The 15,800-nt window shown below is 40.7% G+C and overlaps 1 protein-coding gene across 2 annotated transcripts in view; it reads left to right on the forward strand.

Moving 5' to 3' along the window:
• The window catches only part of TTC7A (tetratricopeptide repeat domain 7A), a 189,619-nt gene that overhangs the window by 146,466 nt on the left and 27,353 nt on the right, over window positions 1–15,800 (forward strand). For both annotated transcript variants that reach the window (XM_085055027.1, XM_085055025.1), the window contains one exon: window positions 3,391–3,593. In XM_085055027.1, coding sequence (XP_084911153.1) covers window positions 3,391–3,593 — 203 coding nt within the window. The remainder of the gene's footprint in view (window positions 1–3,390; window positions 3,594–15,800) is intronic.

Here is a 15,800-nt window from a genome sequence, read left to right on the forward strand (position 1 = left end):
TGCAGGCGCAGGCTTCAATAACTGAATGAAAGGAGAGAGTGCATGATTCAACCTGTCCTTTGCCCATCCATGCAGGGCACTGCCTCTTACCTGTAGGTAAAAGTGCCGAAAAATTCCCTAATTTTAATTCCCTAAATTCCCTAATTCATTCACAGTCAGAGGTTCTGTTATTCCTCTGAAGAAATAAACAGAAGAGTGGTAAATCCAGAATTATCATCTCTCTGCTCAGTAGCATTCAGAGCTCTTAGTTCAAAACAGAATGTAAATTTATTTAAGTTTTTATGGTGTTAAGTGAGAGAGAGCAAGGAGGTTTGGTTTTAGATTCAAAGCCCTGAAGAATGTCAGTACCAAGAACAATCTAGTCCAACCATTACGGGTTCATAAATGCTTGCCCTGAAGCATTGACCCTTTCACAGGGTAAGAATTACAGATGGTAGATAGATGGGTCAGCATGAGAAGGTATCCTCTGCTTTGGAGTGGGACTGGGTGCCATGTCTCTATAACAGAACTTCCTCACAAGGGCTGCTAATTTGGTTAGATGTTGTTTACAGCATAATTAGGTTGTATAGGGAGATGGTCAGTGGTCAGGAAGCTGCTAACCCAGGTAACATGAAAGCAGGTATTTTGATACTTTCAGTACCACTGAGGGTTTGCACATGATAAATTTAATAGGCCCATGTTTTTTGGGTTTGATTTCTGCCTCTAGCTGTGTTTTTATTCTCTGTTACATAAGCATATCTTGTTAATCTGTAAATAAAATGAGTGTGTAATAGAAGTGAAAAACGAGTTTACAGAAAACATATTTTAATGCAGGCCTAAGCGATGTCCTTTAATGTCTATTTTTAGCTGGGTAGCTAAAAATTTTAGCACTCTTTTCCTTTCATAACCAGAAGGCACCCCTCTCATTCTTTTTTATGCAAATTAGGCCTCCCACACCATTAAATCATTTTATTGACTATTGAGCTTGCAAAGAAATGGACTGAACTTTAATATGCTACATTACCATACCATAAAATACAATTTGTAGATCTTATTTAGATTCTGTGTTTCTTCAGTTCCTCTAAATAATTGTTATTACTGAAGATTTACAGGCACCATTGGAAGAACAAGTGCTTTCTATTTTGCATGCATTGAAACACCGGCTGTGCGTGATTTCACATCTAAACCCACTTGCTCCCAGTTCTGTTCTGAAATGAAACAAGTCACATGATGCTCTTAGTTGCTAATAGAGCTTTTAATATGGCAGTATCCAGAACTTCTGCTGGCTTAACAGTGCCAGGATTTCACCCCTTCTTTTCTGCTGCTAAGTTGGTGCTAACTTTGGGAACGGAGTGCTCATCTGCAGGCTGTGAATTGTTGCTTTGCACATCCCTGGGCTCATTAATGCCACATGCATGGCGTCAGCTGCTGTGCAGCACTTGGCAGGGAAATGCTCTGTTCCTTGGAAGTGCAAGGAAAATACTGTCCTCCCACAAATTTTTGCATAAGGCTGTGCGCATATTCAGCTTGACAAGGTACATGGCCTTGCTTTCTGTTATTATAGATAGCTGCAGCCTCTCGGAGCCAAGGGAAGGGATGCATGCAGAGATTTTATGATTAACCAGAAAAAAATGTGTATGAGTCATTCTGAAAGAGTATAACTCTTCTGAAGGAACTAATATTTTGCTCATGTTGACAGCCTTGGAGAATGACATTTATCTTGTACCTCAACCTAGGGATGGCTGAGAAATATTCGAGTGTTTTCTCAACAATGTCTCACCTTTCTCCTAGGAGGGTCACCTCAGAAGTGGAAGGGTATTCAGCCATGCTGTCACTTCAGTACAGAATCATTTTTAGTGTGCCAGTAGAAATGCTATTTTTGGTCCTAGTCTCATGTCATGTAGGCCAAGGTGGAGCCTTTCCATGGTCAGGCAGACCTGCCTTTGAGATGCTTCCCTGCTCACCTCTAGCAAGTTCCACATCACAATGCCAAGTCCCCACAGTCATCTGGGTCTCCTAGTGTTTTGAAACTGTAGAGTTTCAAAGCTATTCAAGAGAAATTTTCACTCTAATTTCTCCCTTCACAGAGACTTCCTGAGAATACTCACTGCCTTTAAAAGTCAGGACATTTAAGGTTGTGTCTAATTTCAGAACAGTTTTTCTAAATCTGGAGCCTGAATTAGTAATTTGAATTGGACTCTTGAACTGTCAATACTTACTGCATTACATCAGTTAAAAAAGAAAAAAAAAGAGAGACACTGAGTTTTTGCAGTGAGAACATGTAGAACACAAACAGGTTATGGATCAAAGAGCAATGCCTACTATAGGAAGAAAGAGAATTATTTTATCTACATACATGCTTACATGTGTTTGTATATATGTGTGTGTATATATATATATATAAAAAAACCAGTTTATCTTTTCAGTTACATGTGGCAGTGAAAACTGAGTATCACTTTTGACCTTTTGAAAGAATTTAATATCTAATAAATCTAGAATTAGAATAGACTATTTCAGTTGAAAGGGACCTACAACAATTATCGAGTCCAACACCACAATTATCTAATCCAAATCCTGAGAAATGTGTGAATTCAACCGTGAGATATGTTGTGGAATTTACAATGAGAAGTTATTTTATTAACAAGTTGACATTCAAACACATAAGTATGCCTCTTACATATTTTTTTCTAAGAAAAACACTAAAATAGTTGCTGATAGTTCAAGAAAGTAAATTAGCAGTTTCTTCCAAGAGTTATATATTGTTTTTCTGTAATGTATGGGGATGTAAATGGGTGAATACACAATGTGAATAACTCTATGCTATAAAAGCTTTTTAATTTTAACAGTCTCTGAAAAAATACAGTTGCCTCATAAACTTGCCAAATAAGCAGAGAAAAACACTTTTAATCATCTTTTTAAATGTGAAAATGCTCTTTTAAGTATGTTATCTAGTGTCCAGCTCAGCTGTATCCTATTACTCTGACATTTTTCAAGTTCTCAGTAGATAGTGATGGCTTATTTTGTTCTTCTTTCCCCCCAGATTATTTGGAAACACATATGATGACTCCAAGTAGCTACCAGCCCTGCTTCCTTAGGGCTCAGTTCAGCACTATTTACTTTCCTGATGGAGGAATCCTTAAGGCTGTCTTCTGTCAGGACACCATCCAAAGATGTCCATGAGCATCTCTGTAGATCCTTTAGCATTAGGAAAAGATACATTCAGTGAATCCAGGCATGATAGTAAGCACTAACCATAGTACTAAGCATCTGCAGGATCATGGCCTCATGTTTTAATATGCTTAAGGCACATGATGTATAATTAATATGAAGAAAGGTCTCTGCTTCATTTCATCTAATGGTAGGGTGTTTTTTGCTTTATTTTTATGGCTTGGTGTTTTGTTTTTTCTTCAGCTGAACTCTTCCTGGAACAGCAGCATCTCAAAGAAGCAGCCTTTTGTACCCAGGAGGCAGCTAGTCTTTTCCCCACATCTCATGCTGTACTGTACATGCGTGGGAGGCTTGCAGAGATGAAAGGCAATTTGGAGGAGGCTAAGCAATTGTATGATGAAGCGCTCACAGTGAATCCAGCTGGAGTGGAAATTATGCACAGCCTGGTGAGTTTGCAGGGGCTCAGCTCCATTATAGTATTTATGTTCCTGATTAACTGTAATAAGAGGGGAGAGAGCTCACACTTGCTCTGGATGCCATTGTCTTCCTAATCCTGAGAGCAAGTGACTGTTCCAAGAATAAATTGGGTAGCTTGAACCTCTATTTTAAGACTGGATTGAATGTTTTTAACTAATTAGGACTTGTGGCAAAAGTAAATATTTTAATTGACAAAGGCTGATAGTTTTGGAAGTCAATTCACTGCTTTGTCTTTGCTGCTTTTCCTACTGTTATGCATTTTAAGTAAGCAGTACACTGATGTCACTGATGTCTGAAAGATCTGAACTAAATAACTATATATATAAATATACATATGTGGGGTTTGTAAACCTTGGGCTGGTTTCTTGTTTCTACTCAAATCAAGATAAACTATGAGTTTACAATAAAATCAGTATGTTACTGTCTTAAGCTGCAGCTTAGTTCCAGCCTTGTGTAGGGGCAGTGACTCCACATTTGTGGGCTTTTTTTTGGTAACACTCCTACCCAGCAAGTATTCTTTTTCTGTGGCACCAAGCCCAAAACAAACTGTTTTCCAGACACAGGGCCTAGAGCTTAATAACAATAATAATTATAAAGGGTGCTTTGTGGAAGACCAAAACCCACTTCTCTTGTGAAATCAGAACAGTTAATCATATTTCATCAGTGGTGTGTCTTGTTAACTGTAGCCCTTACCAGGTCTCTCTGGGATTTTAGAACTTTGTCTTGACTAATTTAGTTTTTACGAGAATTCTATATCCATGTGACTGCTTAATGTCTTTGCTAGCAGACTTGTATCTCCTGGCATAAATTTGGTCCTGATGAGGTTTGCTGGCAGCTCCAAAACTGGAGGGGTACCAGTGCACAAGAGATGAAATGTCAAGTGAAGTTATAATTGAGAGAAAATAATAAAACCTACAGGCAAAGGACAAGATATTTGGTAATAATAAATGTTCAGTACAAAAACAGCAAATGAATAGCTGGCGCATGTCAGGAGAACGTTCCAAGACTGCTGTACACATGTCCAGCTTATATGGGGCAATAACATTGCTTTATTGTTGTAATACAGCCTTTAAAAATTCAGTCAGTAAAGTCTAGCTAGATGGAATCATGTTCTTTGCTCTGTGTCATGATTTCAGAGAAGTTGCTGATACCAAAAAAGCAATCAAATTAGATGCCAACATGATACTAATAGCTCTCATTTTTGTCTTATTTTATGGACATAACCACATTCTGTGTCTGTTTCAGTTGCTTGCAGTTTTCTGAAACTATAGTAACTTGGAGTAAAAATTTTCAAGGTGCACATCTCATATGTTCTGGCCCAGTTTACTTCAGAAAATATCATCCCAATATGGCTTAGTTGTTTCTGAAAAAGAGGCTAAAGAAGAGACCTTGAAAGCTCCTGCGATATCTTCTTTACTGTGCTTTAGTGTCTCCAGGTTTTGTCAGGGATGGGCAACATATGAATGTGCTTTTTACCGTCCCTGAGAAAATCCTTCCTAGGTTATCCAGTTTGTAACCTTTAAAAAACACTTACGTGCTTAGTAGGTATTTCTGAAAGCTCTAAGGAGTCTGTGAATGCTTATTCCCCTCAAACTCCAATAATTTTCAAGAAGGGCAAGAGGAATGCCCCTCATAACTGCAGGCCCGTCTGTCTCATTTCAGTGACTGGTAAAATTATAGAGACTATTCTGGGAGTTACTGAAAAACACCTGGAAGACAGTGCAGCCATTGGTCACAGCCAACAATGGTTCATGAGGGCAACCTTGGGTATACCTACAGCTTCACAGAAAGGTGTCTGGGGCCCCTGGTCGATGGCAAGTTGAATGAGTCAGCAGTGCCCTGGCAGCCAGGAGGGCCAACCCTGTCCTGGGGGGCATCAGGCACAGCATTGCCAGCTGGGCAAGGGAGGGGATTTTCCTGTTCTGCTCTGACCTGGGGCAGCCTCACCTCCAGTGCTGGGGGCAGCTTTGGGTGCCACAGTATAAGAAAGATATAAACTATTACAGAGCATCCAAAGGAGGGCAACAAAGATGGTGAAGGATCTTGAGGGGAAGCCGTGTGAGGAGCGGCTGAGGTCACTTGGTCTGTTCAGCCTGAAGGAGAGGAGGCTGAGGGGAGACCTCACTGCAGTTACAACTTCCTTGTGAGGGGAAGAGGAACAGCAGACACTGATCTCTCTCTGTGGTGACAGTGACAGGACCTGAGGGAATGGCCTGATACTGTCAGGGAGGTTTAGGTTGGATATCAGGAAAAGGTTCCTCACCCAGAGGGTGGCTGGGCACTGGAATGGGCACCCCAGAGAAGTGGTCACAGCACCAGCCTGACACAGTTCAGGAAGTGTTTGGACAGTGCTCTCAGGCACACGGTGTTACTCTTGGGGCTGTCCTGTGTGAGGCCAAGAGATGGTCTTGATGACCCTTGTAAGTCCCTTCCAATTCAGAGTATTCTATGATGATATTTTAGTCAAGGGATGGATGTAAAATTTAGGAGAGTTGAAAAAGACAGTGAGATGAGAAATTTGGGGGCAGAGACTCAGTCTGTAAGCAAATAGGGAAGAGCAAAGAAACTGAATAACAAAGTGAGAGAAATAAGGATAGATAGAAAATAGGGTAAGATAGATAACACCGCATAAGACTGGATAGGTAAGAAGACACATAGATTGGAGGGTGGGCATGTTGGAAAGGATGAATTGAAGGGGCCAGTCTTAGGAGAATGACAAAGGAGCGGGAACCTGTAAGAGTACTTCCTCTCCATATGCTTCTGTCTCCTTTAAATTCTGAATCTTCCCATCCTGGTGCCAACAAGTACCAGTGAAAATCACGTGCTTAAGCATGTGCCTCACCTCCTTTAACTTGGCCATGCTGGCAGCCTGTGGTTCACACCTGTTAGCTAAGATAGCAAAGGTCTGGTCTATCCCTGCTGATATGAATCATGGCAGTAGTTATATGATGCCACATAATGGCATTCCTTTGTGTGCTTTTCCAAAAGCTAGGAAATTGCACATAACAAGTTAGAAGCTATCTGATGAGCACTATAGAAAAGTCTGTAAAGAAATTAATCATTCTGCCTTCAGAATAGAGCTGGAATAATGTGCAGTAAACAAGGCTTCTAGGGCTATGCATCAAATAAAAAGGGTGAAAATAAAATATTGAATGGCTGCTAGCTAAGTGATTTTGTCCTGTGTACTGAATGAGACACTGTCCCTATGGAGAACTCAAGACTGGGTTTATGCAATTGAGGATGTAATGTAACAAGTGGTAAATACTGAATCTCCTCAAGGCCATCAGAAGAAAACTGAATGTCTTTCTGAAATGTATGTATTAGCCAAGTACTGGCTGTACTTTTATTAAAAATACAAGTTCTTGAGCACAGTATGTTCAGTCCCCTACCAGAGGGAAATATACGTCTTGGATTATGCAAGAGGGCAAACTAGATTATCAGCTAGTTCCAAGGGGTTTGAAATTATGTAAGACACATACACAGGGAGCTGGAATTAAATTAACACATGTTGTTTCAGTGCTGGCCCCCCAGTTTGAATACATTGTTTTCCTACTCTAGTAATACTGTTGTGAATATGTAATAGTTTAGAGACAGAGGATCTGGTTATGAGAATTACTGTTTGACTTGGTACAATTGCCATCCAACTGACCTAGTTCACTTTAAGGGAAAACTCTACTGTAGACAGTGCCAGGCCTCCCTGGTGTATCAGCATCAATTAGCAAAGTAGTCATGTCTGTTCCCCTGGCCTCTCAGAACTGGGTTGTCAGAGCTATATTTGGAAAATTCCAACCTGAAGAGTGTTGCTGGCATTAAATGAAGGGCACAGATCTAGCAATGAATGAGTCCATTGGGTGTCAGTAACTTCACCTGTACACGGGGTGGAGTCACCACCATAACACACACAAGCTGTTTCTCTTTGCAGCTGAAAATGGCTGTGTTTTACTGTGACTGTGGGGTGTTTACAATAGCTGTCAAATCAGCCTGCTTTCCATATAAAGCACAATGCTGCATGGCAGAGCAGCACAGCACTGCAGTGCCAAGTGCATCCCAGAGGGTTGGTGCCATGCTTTGCTTCCTCCCAGGGGCCTTTGGCAGTTGGTGTCCAATGCTGTAGTTAAGAAACCACAGGCACTTCAAAAATACCACACAGTCGTGCTGCTTCCTGTAACACTTGCAGTTTCTGAGTGATGTCACAGATCCTTAACCCTATATCAGGAATCCACCACTGGCCTTTACAAAGTCAATACTGCTGGCTAATACCTAATCTAAGGAAGTGTATTTCTTGAGGAATTTTGTTTTCATTTGAAAAAGACATACAGAATCATTTTTTGGGGCTTTTTGAAGCATATTCCTGGTGAGAGGACCAACTGCTCCTTTGGTTAAAGAGCTGTTTGCTGCCAGAAACAATTAGCTTGGGTTGGCCCTCAAAAACTGTACATACAATGAGACCACAGTTTCTTTAATAAATAACAACTTGCTAAGGTTCTTTTCCCACATTTCTTCTGATTCTGTCTGATGTTTCTGTCATCCCTTCCTTTACTAGAACAGCCCTGTTTCTTTCTTCTTCCCTGTCACAGGCTCCTTCTGGAGCCTGCTTGCAAGGATCATAGAGCACTTCTCTCTCCCAGGGGGCTGATGGAGTTTCTACTGAGTAGGTATCTTTGCTGGTCTAGAAACAAGAGCTTAGTCCATATCTCCTTGTCTTACACTGTGACCTCTGACAGCACATTTCTACACCCAAATAACTGTGGTTTGCTTCTTCCAGTATGTACCAAATTTGGTTATATAACATCATGCAATACACAGCTTTGAGATGGTGATAACAAAACTGACATGTGCCTAACCAAGTCAGAAAATATAACATAAGCTGGGGCAGATGACACCTCCTTGTAAAGCGATACGCAAATCCACCTACCTGGGTGTAACTAGAGAAAGACATTGAAATTTGTTAGTTCCCAGCCACAGTGCATTCAGTACCATTCTCACTTTTGATTCAGAGGAGAAGAAAATCAATGCCAGCATGTTGGATTTGAGTCCTAAAGTTCTATGTGTAATACTGCAAGTTAAACTAAAATGTACTGAGATATTTGGAAGACTCCTGCCCAGCATGCATTTCACATAGCACTTTGTCAAATCAGAGCAATTCCCAACACGTTTTAGTTCAGGGAAGAAGAAAAAGAATTGTGTGTTTAAAAGGGAAGGAAATGGGCACTCTCATCTCCATCGCTGTGCCAGATTTAATGAAAACAATAAAAAATACCATTAAAACAAAGCAGAAAAAAATCCTTGTCTCATATCTGGATCTTCCTGAATGAAGTGGAAAACTGTAATGATTCCATACTTCTCTTGAAGGTTGGGGCAAGGGCATATTAGTTAGTATAAGAATGCTGTGTAGCTGTCTACACTACCTCATCCCTATCCTGGATAGCAAAACAAAGTGAAAAATATTTTGGGTTTTGGTCATTAAGTGTCCTTGTTTATAATGTGTTCTGTTGTGACCACATGAATGGGTGGAAAACATGATCTTGTGAACTCTTACTTGATTTGTTCCATTATCAAATCAAAGAGAATGTACAGCTAACACAGTTTGTGCTAATCATGAGAGTTTTTCTTTGACTGTCATCTGCACCGCAAAACGTAAGATTGGCAGCCATGCAGGAAGGATTCACAGTCACAGAGTACTCTCCAACTGAAGTTGGAAAAACAGGCTTCCCACTCATTTGGGTTTCAGTCACCTAAGCTGGGCCAACAAATTGACTGTAGGCTGTTTGGTGACCGTCGTGTTCCAAGATTAGTGTATATTGTGGTCTTTCCACAGGAAGGCCTGGTTATTTTTTGGGAGAAGTTCTTTGTGGTAAATGTAGTTTGGGAGGTATCACCCATGTACTAGAATCACAGAATGGTTGAGGTTGGAAGGGATCTTGGGAGATTTTGCAGTCCAACTCCCTGCTCAACAGGTTCAGCTAGAGCAGGCTACCAGGACCATGTCCAGCTGGGGTTTGAGTATCTCCTAGGATGAAGCAACCTTGGTGTGATCTCTTCAAGTGTTTGATCACCCTTACAATAAATAATGCTGCTACTAATGTTTAAATGGAATTTCTGGATGATGTGCTCATCCAGTCACTGGATACCAATGAGAAGTTCTAAGAGGTTCCACTTCTTTACACCTTACCATCAGATATTTAACGGTACTGATAAGGTCTCCCCTCTCTTCTACAAGGCTGAACAGTCCCTGCTCTCAGCTTCTTGTATGACAGATGCTTTATTCCCTTAATGATCTCGATGCCCCTTTGCCTGGACTCCTCAGTATGACAATGTCTTCATTGTACTGCAGAGCCCAGAACTGGGCACAGTACTCCAGATATGGCCTCACCAGTGCTGAGTAGAAGGGCAGGATGAACTCCCTCCACCTTTTGGCAACACTCTTGTTAATGCAGCCCAGGATACTGTTAGCTGCCTTTGCTGCAAGGGCACATTGCTGGCCCATGGCCAGCTGCTTGTTCACCAAGTCTTTTTCTGCAAAGCTGCTTTTCATCCAGTCATCCTCCCACCCCCCAAGTGAATCTGAAGCTATTACCAGGAATTTTTTCTGCAAGTAGATACTAAACATAATGGTGGCATGACTGTATCAGGTCAGGCCAGAGGTTCAACTACTCCTTCTTGCCACCAGCAGCAAAGAAGTGCCTAGTAAAGAATGAGGTCAAGGCAGGCATATGTGGTACTTCTAGGGGTAGGACTTAGCTCGGGGGCATCCCAAAGTAGAGGTAGATTCTACTTGCATAGTAATTCCCAGTGGATTTCTCCTTCCTGAGCTTGTCTTGAGCCTGTGTTAGAGCTTTCATCATCCTCGATACCCTTTGGCAAGGAGACCCAGAGGTCTCCTTTCTGCTTTACAAAGAATTGACAAGTTTTGTATATTCTTGATGCAGTTCATATTAGCCACACTGATGCACCTTATTCTTACTTTGGAAGGCATAACTTACTGCTGATTCTTATTCATCCCTCTCCCATTACTGATTTTACAGGTATCTGTCACTGAACCAGTTCCATTCCTTTCATTATTGCTGTTACCTCTCTCTGAACTTCTTACAGTTCTTTTTAAGATGAGCAGGCTAGAGCAAATGGTGCACTTAGAGAAAAATAGCTTAGCTTCAAAGGCAGTGTTGTAGACTTAGTGTTCAGAAAAACCCTCTCTACCCCATGGTCTTTTACTGATATAATTATATCTATATACATTTTTGTAGAAATACAGTTCTATTTCAACTGTTTTGTATTAACCTAATTTTGTTATTAAAGCTCTGTTTCCATCTCCTCATGCCTAAAGGGGTTGGATTTTATTTTCTGAATGGTCAGCGTCTCTGATAAATGCACAGTTAAATATAATAGCAGTAAGCAGTGTAGCACTTGTCTCAGGTTCTTGCAGAGATGTCGGTGTCCCGGTCTGTGAATACAACACAGCCAGCAAGTGTGCAGTTCTAGTCTTTGATAGATAGGTATATATACTTAGTTTTGCTTGCCAGAGACATTCTTTTAGCTGGTGGAACACAAATCTCACTCTGCTGGTAATGCTTGAAGCTGAAGAGCTTGATTGAGAACAGATTTTTTTATAGATTATGTTCCTTTTTGCCTAAGATAAGTACATTGCTCTTCATTAGATTTGAGCATTTAAAAACTATATGATGCTTTATTTAAATCTTCTGCTCTTAATTGTTCAGTGGGATGCAAGGGCTGAATAAAAAGAAAAAGACTTTGCAAAGTCTTGGACTATTTAATTTGGCCTTCATTGTGTACTTAGGATGCAATTTCATGTTCGTTTTAGTAGAAGAGTCAACCTATTGTCTCCAGACTCACATTTGGTAGCATCAGGGTAATTTGAAGACTGCAGTTTCTACTGATTAGAGCATGGAAATGAATTATTTCTGTTCATTTATTTCATTTTACCTCACAGTATGGTGCATGCATCCTTGTTTTCAAAGGCATCCATTCACATAATAAAACATGGCTTGATTGCTTAATATTTTCAAGGATGACATGTGTTACTTCCTTGGGGATTTGTTTCATGCTTCCATGCAGTAATGATATAAATCACAGGATAGATTCTCTGCATGGGTAAATTATCATGGCTCCATCATACCAAGGTCTGTGTGTCTTATAAAGTAGCTAGGATGCTAATTAAAACCATTTTTACCTTGAAAACTGAAATTAGAATGCTTTCTGTGCTTAAATGTGAGAATGAAAGAGCATAGTTTTCACATTAATAGAGTTATTTATCTTCTGAGGAGCTGCTTTTATGTCTGTAGTTTATCCAATTTGTTGGCTATTTTGTAGATAGGTATGCTGTGGTCTGTTTCATTTTCTAGTGACATTTCTTGCTCAGTTTTTTATATTTGTGTACAGAGAACTGAACATCATGATTAAAATGCATCCCCCAGTCGTTAGGACAGCTGCATTTGTCCTAAGTGTAATTAGGTGGATAATTGTATCTAGAGAGACACAGTGAGCGACCTGTTTTTGTCTGTTCTGGAGAGACTTCTGCCTGGCTGCATGTGATGCTCCCCCTGCTTCTGTTTAGGCAAAGGTAATAAGCAGAGTTAAGGACTGGGCAATTTTGAGAATTGGACAGTTGTACTACTTCTGCGATACTGAGAAATAGTTTTCATTATTACAGCTACTACTTAAACAAACACAGGGTTGAGAAACTGCTATTATAAGAACTTGAGTTTCAGTAGGTAATGCCTGCAAAATAATTTTTAAACTACTCTTTAACATACAAAACCACTGAAGATTTACTAGTAATACTTTCTAGGGGGTTGGGGTTTTTTTCCTTAACACACATATCCTTTGCATTCATTACTTTAAATATTTTTGGATGGTATCAGATGTAAAATGTAAATGTAAAACATAATGTAAAAGGCTGCTTCAAGAGAGGGTTATTTTTAAGGTTTGAATGTATGTATTGGCTACAGTTTTAAATTCTGTCTGTTTGATTACATTCTGTCTGTTTGATCCCAGGTTGGTGTGGCTTATAAATTATAGCAAAAATGCATAGAAATAGAAATATACAAAGCAACATTGCATATTGAAGTACTTCAGCTACTTCCTATAGCATATCCTCCAAACCTGAGAAGCCACAAGCTGTGCTGTTAGGGCTCTTTGGGTTGTGCATCTGCAGAGGAGATCTCTTGGGTCTCAGAAAGAGCGAGACAGAGCACCCAAAGCAAATGTACGGGAGCAAGTGAGCTCCAGGATTCTCTTCCCAAACTAAGCACCGTTTCCTGGTATTTATCGAAGCACTTGAGGCTGCGGCTTTGCTACTGTTGTGCAACAGGGTGTGCCTTTCTCTTCCAGAGAGCAAAGAGCTGCAACTCAGTCATTTTCCATGGAAGGCAATTCAGTGGAGAGGCTGGAGAGGAGGTGGAGCCCTGGCTCTCACCATCGCTGGTGCAGCCAGCTCTGCTGCACTTTCAGCTCTGATTATGTGTCACACTTTACTCTAAACCTCTGTAAAACAGGGATGAAGCTACTAATCTACTTCATCTGGGGTTTGTGGAGCTTAATTAATATCTGCACGTACTTTCAGATGACAGACAGACTGTAAGCACAAAATCTTATTTATTCTAATTATATGTCTAGATTCCTTTTTTCATGTGGGATTTTGGACCACAAATTATTTTGGACAAAGTGCTGCAACTGTTCAGCACAAATGATGTGCTTTACAGCTTTGAGTACCCTTATGTCCCTAAATGTAAGTAGTGGTGAAAACATTATTGCGGCGGGAGTAGGATTTAGGAGGCAGATCTGCAAACTATTTCTTCCTCTAGCAAGGATTTGTTTTCATTAGAGGAATCTGCTGTGCCTGTGTGTCGTGCGTTGGCCTCCACTGTATCGATAAATTGTTACAGTGGTGCTGTGAAGGACGGAGCAAAACAGAAGCAAATGTGACTCCAACGACTTTCTAGCACAGCCTTCTCCTCTTCCTGGGGATAAGATATGACAACGCCTGCAAAAAATAGCTTTTTGCAGGGGGGAGGGAGGGTGCTTCCTTTCTCTGGCAGTGAATGTATCCTCCTGCTCTGCAAATTCAGTGCAAGCAGAACATCCTCATACCAGTGCAGTTCTGCAGTTTTTCCCTGGTGAGAAGGGGGTTTGGATTTTTAAGGGAGAGATGACAGACCTAAAGGTGGAAGAAGCATAAAAGCAACAGTCATTACATGCAATTCCAAAATTGGAGCAACCTTGAATGAAGTGCCTTTTTTTTTTTCTTTTCCTTCCTTAAGTAATAGTGACAGTCAACAGGAGATTCGAGCCACCCAAAGGAAGACCAGTGACGTCTTCTGTGCTGCAGCTTTGAGAGCTAGACACTGGGGCTCTCTTAGGTCTACCTAATATGGAGTGCACAAGAAAACATTGCAAGGGTGAATTTGCTAAGTTCTAGTCTCCAGCTGGATATTTTTGGACTGCTCTGATAGTACAAAACATTTAAACATATCAGCCCACCCCGTAAGCTTTCCCTCCATGTGGGTAAGTCCCTATATGCTGTGAACAATTTTTCTCACTACTTTTTTTTTCTGTTCAATGCTCTGCATTTCTCCAGTACATTTGGAGAACAGGCAGATGGTGATATATAGGTGCATAAGAGAGAAGGGGTGGGGAAAGAATTGGAAGGAACATCGAAGAGACAGAAAAAAGCATAGACTGCTGCTTACTTTAAAAATACCGAGGTAAAGCATTAACCATTCAGAGACAGTTAAAATAATTTTCTTCTTCTTCCATTAGCTGTTCAATAGGATGTTTTTCCCTTTTTCATCTCTCTGCACCTTGTAGATTTCTGCAGGATGTGAACCCAAACTTGATTTGCCCCAAATGGCTTTTGCAATGGTATTTATTTGCTATTTTATCCAAGAAGGGTAAAATTCACTACAAAGCATCTTAAGTGCACTTAGGTGAGAGGCTTGTTCCTGTGGTGTTGGAGTATCTGAAAACAGCAGAACAAACAATCCAGGACCAAGAAATGGGGAGGAAGTCCTCAGCCCTTTGGAAAAATCAACTCCTGAGGCAGGAACTTACTATATGTTTCCTGTTTGCTCTTTGCGACATCTAAACTTGTGCATTTTTTACATGTTGAAAACATCCCTCTTGCTCCTTTCCTTTTGTCCTTCCTCATGCTTCTATAAAGTTCTAGTCTATCAATGAGCTGCTGTTTAATATTGCTAATGTGACTTTTGCCTATGTTTTTGCCAAAGTGGTCGAGAGAATCCCTGACGGGAAAAAGATGGAGTGCAGGGAGGAAGCCGCAGGGAAACAAACAGCCTGTGATCATCAGGGATGGGCAAGGGAGAGCTTGCCTTGTCAAGATAATAGAACAAAGACTGGGAAGGGATACATCTGATCTCTGCAGGTGCATGTGAAAACAAATAGCGAATGCTGTGGGGAGAGGAAAGCTGCATCTATTAGAGGAGGCAGCTTTATCTGCTCTAAGTTGCTGCTGGATTTTGAAGAGGGTTCCTGACCACCAGTGCAGAGAGGTTCTGAAGCAGCCTTCTAGGTCATGGTGTGGGAAGAACAATCTCACCCCTCTGATACTGCAGCTTGATCAGTTTATGAGGGAGAGACTGGATCACCCCAAAACTAGGACTTTGCCAAACCCAAATTAGTGGTTGCCCATTTAGGCTACCCAGACCACCAGTGACTGAATTAATAATGTACTTACCTGGGACCTGAAACACGTAATACCCAGCTAAAAATGTTTTGCAGGCCTACCTGCTGTCCTGCCTTCCTATTTTCATTTTCTGCTGAAGAACATCTATTCCCAGAAGTGTTTTGTAATTATTTTGCTGTTTATTATTTTTTAAATTAGCGGTGGAGTCTGAATGTTAGTAGGGCTTCCCTGGGATGCAGCCCTGACTTCCATTTTTTATATATATTTTTAATGAGTTGTCAAGTGTCTAGTGTGTCGTGATGTGGAATGATGGATGTAGCTGGACTCAGGAGAGTTGCATGGAAATTCTCTTAAACAGCATTGTGGCAGCTCAGCTCTATTGACAATAACATCAAGTTGGGTTTAATAGTGTAGTTCTTTATTGAATGAATCCACCCTGTAGGAAACAGTATGACCTTCCTGTGTGTGCTCAAGACAAAAAAAATCAATGTTAATCCCTTGGGAGGAAAAATACAAG

The sequence above is a fragment of the Lichenostomus cassidix genome, chromosome 3 (genome assembly GCF_008360975.1).
Source record: "Lichenostomus cassidix isolate B80296 chromosome 3, HeHo_3.0, whole genome shotgun sequence".
NCBI lineage: Eukaryota > Metazoa > Chordata > Aves > Passeriformes > Meliphagidae > Lichenostomus > Lichenostomus cassidix.